An 8,808-nucleotide genomic window follows, 5' to 3' on the forward strand; every position below is an offset into this window, starting at 1 on the left:
GTATTATTTTATTGTTTTGTAACAGCCTGGACTGTTGGAATAACCGTTTATTTCATCCTCCCAAGTATGAGTGCATACTGTTGTTTTGTCCTTGTAATTCTTGCTACAGTAGTCATCAGCATTGACTCTTGCATCGAGCAGTAACCTAGTTCGGTGGTATCTGGTACTCTATCTATTGTACTGGTTAAGATGCAGGTGAGAAGACGGCAAAGCACTTTTGTATGTTTCATTGGTTAAGAGCGCCTGCTAAATGCAGGAAATGTACATATAAATATCAGTCAGTCGGTCTTTTAATTTGTGTATGGGCCTCTTTTTTTTAATCATGAAACAGATTAATAAGAGAGTTAATACCAAGTACACAATGGCAGCAGATAAACTGGGTGTAAGCTTCCACAGAGCCAGGCGGACGACATACTCCAGGGTGACCTACTGTCTAAACAGGAATACATGACCTCTGGCTGGCAGGATAGATGCCATCAGACAGGTGGTCAGAGGTCCACTGATGTGTTGTACAGGTTGTTTATTACCAGCGATTCTTGGTTGTCTTGCTGGCTGGTAGAGTCATTGTCAAATCCTGAGAAAGTTGTCTTAGAATGAAATTGTCTTACAGTGGATGGCACTTTGAAGGTAGTCACTTTTAATTCCTCTCACTGAGGTAAAAACATGAAATTTGGAGAATTCTTTACTATTTCTTCAAGTGTCTTGACGTTCATTTAAGATTTCTTATCAGAGACAGATGTAGTAATGCTGTAAATTCGCTTACTCTGTGTTGACACACGTGAAGAGCTCAGTTGTCCATCGCACAGAACCCAGTGTACCAGTAGTCCATCTGATATCAGTCACTGGAAGGATGTGTTAGAAACACTGCCACCAACTCTCTGATGACAAACTGTTGCCACAATGCAGATGGTCGTTCATGATTTCATCTCACCCACACGGTTTCTTCTGGTTTTAGGGATGGTTTTGAAAAATAACATTTGACATGAAATCTGACATTAAATGAGATTTAATGATGGAGTAACATTATTGTTATGGCAAGTAGATATGTAATAGAGTCCTTGGCTGACAAAGCTGTTATAAGAAAAAGAACTGCTTCAAAATAACTACACAGTGACTTAGGCAACCCGCTGCAGTCCCTTAGGAAATATATTTTACCTGCGGTATGTACTGTGCAGACAACGTGAAGCCAATTAGCAAAATGAAATTAGCCGTAAGGAATCCAATGACCCTGCAGGGAGGCTGTGCCTAGCAGTGCATTCTGTGGCTGAATCACTAATGGAACATCTGCATACAGCTTCCTACACCCTCCAGGTACGCTACATAACACTGCAGGGGAGTTGGCCCCATCGCAGCTGTCTGTGATGCTGTGAACTCCCATGCAAGTGGTCTCAATTCAGGGGGGATTCCCAGGGAAATGATTCCATGGTGCCTGTTTGATGACTGTGTAGTCCCACCATGAAGTGGTCCCATCGTAAGTGTGTGTGTGTGTGTGTGAGATGGTGTGGTCCCACCATGAAGTGGTTCTATCACAAGTGTGTGTGTGTGTGTGTGATGGTGTGGTCCCACCATGAAGTGGTCCCATCGTGTGTGTGTGTGTGTGTGTGCGTGTGGTCCCACCATTAAGTGGTTCCATCGTAAGTGTTTGTGTGTGTGTGTGATGTGGATTCCCATCAAAAGCAGACATGAAAAAGTGAAAGTGTGGATTAGTAGGCCAGTGGTCCCATCGCAAGTGTGTGTGTGTGTGTGTGTGTGTGTGTGTGTGTGTGTGTTGCTGTGTCACATTGTAATCATGACGAAGCTCAAGCATCTGCCGAGGCGTTTTGAATGAACCTAACAGAGAAGAGTCACAACTGCAAAAGACACGGAGAAAACACTATATGTGCAATAACGTGGGGCGCTGTGATGCGCAGAAAGACTGAACTAACACATAACACGGTGCAATTGCTCTCCCTGAAAAGTGCTAAGGTCTGCCTGAATCATACATTGCAGTGCACAGATATTGCAGACTCACCCAGTCCAGTCACTTGGGACAAATGTGCACAACTTTGCCTGAGTGACGAGACTTTCTCAAATGAAAGGCCAGTACAAGATCTGCACAGGCATTTCCACATGGGGCTGGCATTAGCCAATACGGGATATCAGATAGGTGCAGTAGTGCAATTGCTCATGTTTGAGGGAAATCAGACAGACAGGAGTGTGTCAGTCAGGCGGGGGTGTGTCTGTCAGACCGGGGTGTGTCAGTCAGGTGGGGGTGTGTCAGGAAGCCCTGTCTGCTAGACAGTCTCTTTCTCATTCTCCCGCTCTTTCTCTCTTCCCCTCCCCCTCTTCCCCCCACTTTCAGTCTGTCTTTCACTCAGAGAAGCCAGGGCAGTAGACAGTCTCATTGACATTCCATCTCCCCATTCACCTGCCTTTATCTCTCTGCCTGCCGCATATAAAACCAAAGTCAAAAGCAGCATTATTGCTCGTGCTATTGTCAAACTGAATTTGCACATTGTCGTGGAATGCATTCACAATTATTTGGCTATGGTGGACTTTCTACCCACAGTCTGCAGATAAACACCAAGGCAATAGAGACAGGCTAGGCCATCTGATACAGTGGCTTTACTGAGAGACACCGGACGTAGTGGCCAGCTTGGATACGCAGACAAATCGGATTTGTAGCACTTTCCAGTTAACAATAGGATTTGTTGAAAAATCTGCACAGCCTTCTGACATCGTCTCTGGTTTAATGACGCAGGATCACTCTTTCTACATTTTAGTGGATGCGTCAATACCGCCCCCTCAGAAACTGCCCATCCACCCTGAACCCCCCCCCCCCCCTCCATGCCCCCCCACCAGAAAAAGATGAGGCCCCACATTTACAGCAGGGGAAGTATGAACTGCTACTAGCTGGACCACCCCATGAAGGCTGGGTTCTCTTTTGAGTCATAGGAAGGTTTCTTTCCCACCTTGGGAGTTTTTCCTGGACCCATGCGTTTGTAAAAATGCTATGTAAGAACATATGTTGTAAAAAGTGCTATATAAAGAAATTTAGATTTTATGATGTTCAGATCCTAGCCAAGTGATGTAAAATATGAAAAACTGTAACATGTTCATAGTACAGAGTTAGGCCACATCTTCATACAGTCACCAACACAAGGAGGCCACAGCACAATACACAGGGTGCACTTCAAATGAGCTGCTGAATGCAACTGGTATTGCATGAGCAAGTCACATCACTGGTAGCCATAAAAGTGAAATAAAGCAGTTCCAGAAGTTGAAATCAACTCAAGTGAAAGATTATTTTATACACGAGACTAATGATAGATCTGAGGAGCAGTAAATGACATAAGAAGAGGGATGAATGTTCTGGGCATCACGAGAACACAGCGTGAGCCATGACACACCCGGGGTACGAGATCTCATTCTGACACTGTGACCCGTTTCACTCTGTCAGCTTACATAAAGCTGATCTCAGAACAGCTTGTGCAGATTTGGAACTGACTGAATGAATGTAAGCCACTAGTTTATCTTAAAGACTCATTTCTACAAGTACAAACAAGAGCTCACTGATAAATGACATTAGTAATTGTACTTCAGGTGCTGGTAATGCTAACTTATTAGCATTTTAAAGATATTGGAAACACTACGGTATTCACCTAAACAAACACCTTAGAAGTGAAGGTAGCAGCCAGGCCATTTCTACAGGGGTAGCAATACTCATATTCACTATTAGGGCAATAAAATATTTCAATAAAGTGCAACCATGATGAACCCACATAAAAGAAGATGTAAGCGCATTAGTGTGAGGTCCAATTCCCTAGATGCTCTCATGCTGCCACACTGATGTATGTAGACGTTGGTCTGGATACGAGCATCTGCTAAATGCTGTGACTGTCTTTTGCTCCCATGCCCTGCGGTGGCTGGATTGGGAGCCAGAGATATCTCCAAGGATCAAAACTATATTTAGACAAGCCAATGACAGTGGAGGGCTTTGTACTGTAGGTGACTGTCATCACCAGTGTGCTCTCAAATACAGTGTATCCAAGGAGATTGTAGTCAAATGCAGTGTATCCAAGGAGATTGTAGTCAAATGCAGTGTATCCAAGGAGATTGTAGTCCAATGCAGTGTATCCAAGGAGATTGTAGTCCAATGTAGTGTATCCAAGGAAACTGTTTAGACGACTGTGTGGAGAACCCTTTGAGTCTGGGATTCCCCAGTACTGTTGGAAGTCAGTAGTAGTTTACAGGCCATTTGGTGTTGTTACCCTGATACCCTGGAGGTTATTGTTGTTACATATTAGTTGGGCCCGGAATACATGTATACATCTGATGTGTTTAATATATAAATTAAACAAATCATTACAAATAGAACAAATATTATTTGTTATTTAGTAATATTGAAGTTATGAATGATCACTGACTTAAAAAGTTCTATAGTTTCTAAGATATAGTATTTAGGAATGCGTTGTACTTTGAAGTAAACCACACTGAATCGTTTAAGTTCTATTGTCTTGACTCAGCTGAATTGTGCCTAATTAATTACTTGCTTGAGCTCATAAATGCCACAAGCCTTTTCCAGTTGACTTCAGAAATTGCACATGAATGCCAATTGTTAATGGAATTCAATACTTTTATGCAAACCATTAAATAAATAATACACCAATGTTCAAAGTACTCATGTTTTTCTTTAATCCCCACGAAATAACAAATTAATTTTTTCTTCTAGAAAAAAAAACATGAATTGATTTTTCATTAGGAAAACAGAGTCACCCTGAGTATTATGCAGAGACATATAAGTGTCCTAATTGTACATGTATAATGTACATGATGCAGTTAGATGTATACAGTGAACATTAAAAGATATGCATGTAATGTTATAAGGTGCAGAACCCAACAGTATTCTATAAAGATGACATTAGGAATGATGATCATGAGGTAGGATATTTCTGCCTTTAGGGCTGACTCTGAGCTCCACAGCCTTATCTCACTGTATTTCCTGTGCACTGCTGGAGCTCTTGAAAACAAGGTAAACAATGGAGAGAGTTCATGGCAAAGCTGGTCTTTTCCAATCCAGCACTAAATGCACGACTCCCTTACATCCTTATAACAGACAGACAGTTAAGCAAAGTTACACAGCTCATATTTCACTGTAATACAAAATGTCACATAATTCAGAAAAAAACAATTTCTTATGATTTTACATATATAGTTCCATAACGCTTTTACATTTAGTAACATTAAAATTATCACATTTCAGTTACACTAATTCAGGTTTGGTTGTCTTCCTATGTCAAGAAATGCAAGTTACATGGGGAAATGTAACTTTTGTTTACAATTTGTGATTACATAACCTCCCAGAGGAAGCGGACACACCAAACCAGACATGATTTTTTAAAAACCCTTAATTTTTTATGTTGATTGTTAAAAGTGCATAACCTACATTTAAAAAATTATCTTAAGAAAAGTCTTAAAATTCATGTCTCAATCCTATATAGCCTTTTTCCAGTAAAATGAAGAACCGTAGTCAAATATTGAGAGTGCAAGTGCTGCCCTCTAGTGGCAAAGACATATATGCACAGAAGTATAGAACCGTCAGAGGCTCTATAGCGTGTCAGCCATGGGATAGTATATTGGCACAGAAGGATCACACACAGTGAAACCCGAGTGTCTGATGTGTGCAAAAAGCAGATCTTCATTGTCTCTGCTCCACAGCAGCTTTGAAGCTTTCTCACAATCAACCAGCTGAAACTGCTTGTCCACACAGACCTCGATCTGCCCCAGGATCTGCTCCTCCTGATTAAAACACCACAGAAAAGATGGACAAACGTGTCCACTGAAGTATGTTTTTCAGCTGAAAAAACAAAACCTCTTGGGCATGTGCAATGGCTGTGTGTTTAGGTTCCTACCTGTCCTTTGGGAACACACTGAATCTTTGGTGTTACTTTATAAACGTCAGTGATGCACTTTTCAAGATCATCCAGCTTAAAAAAATATAAATTACATAAGAAATAATGTATAAGGATCACAAGCAGGAACTTCAGCATTACACAACGGAGGTTTTAAGGCATGACTTTGTATTGTCACCTGACCAAGAGGAACAATTAGTTACTGTTTCTTTACACACTTGCCCAATTCTTCCTTTCAGCCAGAAAACAGAACAGTGAGATAACTATGCACTTCACACAAAAGCAGTATATACATACTGTGTGTGTGTGTGTGTGTGTCACCAATGCCACCAATGGCTCTAATTTTCACATTACCCAACATATGAATATCAAGTCATAAACAAGCCACACTGCATCTCCAAATTTCACCTAAAGTATTTAGCATTACTCCATATTCATCTGAAGAAGAACATAGTTCCATCCACATCATAATCGGCGGAGTTTCACAGCAGTTTCTCACCTTGTAGGGGTTCTCAGCGGGAAGTATCTGACACTTCTTCAGTACACTAAAGCCAGAGAAAAATGTTTTGGTGACTTGGGAACACCATGAGGCAAGCACACAGCCTGTAACATCACACAGTGGCTTATGTGACTTAACCGAAGCCAAGGGCTGTAATCAACGTTGCCAAACCTTCCCCATATATACTTTTTTTGACATGCATAGACATGGTGTTGAGATTTGCAGTGGTAAATAAAAGCCTACGGCACACTGACACTGACTTCCATGCTACAACTGTTCCCTCACCCGTCGAGGTCCAGCTTGTGGTAGAGCTCGAGTGCTTTGCTGAAGTATTTGTGCTGAGTGTTCAGATCCTCCGATTTGGCCGCACATGTTCCGTGCTTAAACCATTCGTGCTTCCTAAACCAACAAATAAACAAAAAGCAAATATTAATGCGTCAACATAAAGCTATAACGAACAGGATAGGAGGAAATAATCCAACACAAGACCAGTTTTATACCAAACCATACCAAAACGCCGTTGAAGCAGGGTGAAGAAGATCTGGCCAATATGTCTTCATTTCTGGCATCAAGTCCTGTATACAAGATAAACGTGGGGATGCAAATGTGGCTTCTAACAAGTAATTTTCTGTTATTTGTTGTATTTAAATAAAATGCACAGTGATACAATATGGCTGCTTCAGCACATCAGTGCACCACTTGACACAGACTTGTGCGCTCACACACCTTTATCAAACTTGCATTGAAATGCCAGGTTGAGTTGCATCCCATGCCACTGTTGGGCCTGTGTACAAACAATCGGACAATGTACATGTTTTTAAAAGTTTAGGTTATACCACCACTACCACCAACAACGACAAAATCTAGGATTTTAAAACTTACCAAAACCCATGAAGGGTCCAATAACTAAAGTTGGTTTTGCATTGTTCCATCTACCAACACAGAAGCACATATTCTTATTCACGTGCACCTATTGACTAAAATACCTTCTACTTGACAGAACAATTGAAACATGTTCCAAAGATGAAGAAAACGTTTCATACAGAGCAAAATGTATGTGGCCAGTGGTGTGTCAAGATGAGTTTATTCCATTCGTGCCTAAAAGGAGCACAATCAATTAATATCCAACAAAATTAGTTGAAGCCTAATTTAAAATAAGCGAAGGTTTATCCCTACGGAGAAAACTTGAGTGTCGATGACAGGACAAAACCAAGACACAGGGAGATCACGAGTGACTTCATTCTTCTGCGAAAAAGTCCACACACACACACACACACACACACACACACACACACACACACACACACACACACACACACACACACACACACAGAGAGAGAGAGAGAACAATGCAATCATATAGGCAGTGTTTACATTACATTGAAACTAAGTAATAAAACAAGTAAAGACAAAAGGCAGTGTAACAGAAAGATATGGTTACAGTTACTGTCTTTACTGTCTTTTGAAAACGACTTAAGTAGTTTATAACGCAGTTAACATATGGATCAAGCCAGAACCGAGTCACTGTAGTCAGCGGAAGTCTCGGTAATGTCAAGAAAAGGGCATTAAACTCCCTACCTGCTTCCTTCCTTAAACAAGACCTAAACGAACACAAACGTGGAAACCGTGAGCAGGTTCCTTAGCCTGTATGACAGGAGTAGTATATTCAAAAACGAGGAGTAAGAAGGAGACACACCGGAGTTCTCCGCTTCTGCTGTATGTTACACGCTCATCCTACTTACAGTATACCGTGTTGGACCTGTTTACACTGCGCTGGGCGACTACCGCGCATGCGCAGTTGGTCACGTGGCGCCAGTACACGCTCTTTCGTCGTCACGTGAAAGTGGTTTCCGCAAACGCTGCCGAGTGATTCTGTAGTAAAACGCTCATCATTATTATTAAATAATAGCCTAGGATTAAATACCAGCATACAACAACAGCAACTACTACTACTACTACCACTAGTTGCAAGAAGAAGAGTTGTAAATATGTCATCCCACTATAATTAACAAAATACCCTTACGTGTTCCGTGTTTGAGTGATTTAACAGTATCACAAAACGACTAATATTCCACTCCACACAGACACGTCGGTTTTCTGTGGAAGATGGTACTTACTTGGTGACTTATGAAAATATTTAAATAATGTATGCATGCACCAACGAGATATTGTTTTGTCCACTTTTGCGGAAACTTGCACGCCAATCCAGTTTAATAGGACCATGTATATTGCATGTACCGCTCTGCAGCCTGTAACTGTTGCACTTAAATCTTAAATCACTGGGTCAACATTGAAAATACAAAATACAGTAAATGATATACAGGCCATGGCGATAGCCGTTTAGCCGTTGCATTGGTAGATATGGTCCTTACTGTCTGCAAATTTAATCTGCCTTCAAAAATAGAACTCGGCAGAGGG

At 41.3% G+C, this 8,808-nt stretch overlaps 1 protein-coding gene across 2 annotated transcripts; it reads right to left on the bottom strand.

The window, feature by feature from the left end:
• Positions 1 to 4,650: 4,650 nt before the first annotated feature.
• Positions 4,651 to 8,204, bottom strand: rnaset2 (ribonuclease T2). Of its 2 annotated transcripts, none has more exons than XM_076973923.1 (11): positions 8,087 to 8,204; positions 7,969 to 7,991; positions 7,567 to 7,635; positions 7,434 to 7,488; positions 7,273 to 7,322; positions 7,117 to 7,174; positions 6,901 to 6,965; positions 6,676 to 6,789; positions 6,391 to 6,436; positions 5,892 to 5,966; positions 4,651 to 5,778 (listed from the first exon to the last, which is right to left on the bottom strand). In XM_076973923.1, exons 3-11 carry the CDS (start codon positions 7,629 to 7,631, stop codon positions 5,587 to 5,589), a joined length of 720 nt encoding a protein of 239 aa, XP_076830038.1. In that variant the 5' UTR covers positions 7,632 to 7,635; positions 7,969 to 7,991; positions 8,087 to 8,204; the 3' UTR covers positions 4,651 to 5,586. The 2 variants fall into 2 exon arrangements, with proteins under 2 accessions (XP_076830038.1, XP_076830039.1); XM_076973924.1 differs by having other exon boundaries at positions 7,567 to 7,632; positions 8,087 to 8,153.
• Positions 8,205 to 8,808: the final 604 nt, after the last annotated feature.

This window comes from Brachyhypopomus gauderio, chromosome 15 (assembly GCF_052324685.1).
Source record: "Brachyhypopomus gauderio isolate BG-103 chromosome 15, BGAUD_0.2, whole genome shotgun sequence".
NCBI classification, from domain to species: Eukaryota; Metazoa; Chordata; class Actinopteri; order Gymnotiformes; family Hypopomidae; genus Brachyhypopomus; species Brachyhypopomus gauderio.

Coding starts and splice junctions, on each gene's coding strand:
- rnaset2 (XM_076973923.1), bottom strand. CDS start 7,631: ATGAAGTCACTCGTGATCTCCCTGTGTCTTGGTTTTGTCCTGTCATCG. Junction 7,489..7,566: donor TCGACACTCAAGTTTTCTCC/GTAGGGATAAAC, acceptor TGCTCCTTTTAG/GCACGAATGGAATAAACTCA. Junction 6,790..6,900: donor CCTGCTTCAACGGCGTTTTG/GTATGGTTTGGT, acceptor TTGTTGGTTTAG/GAAGCACGAATGGTTTAAGC.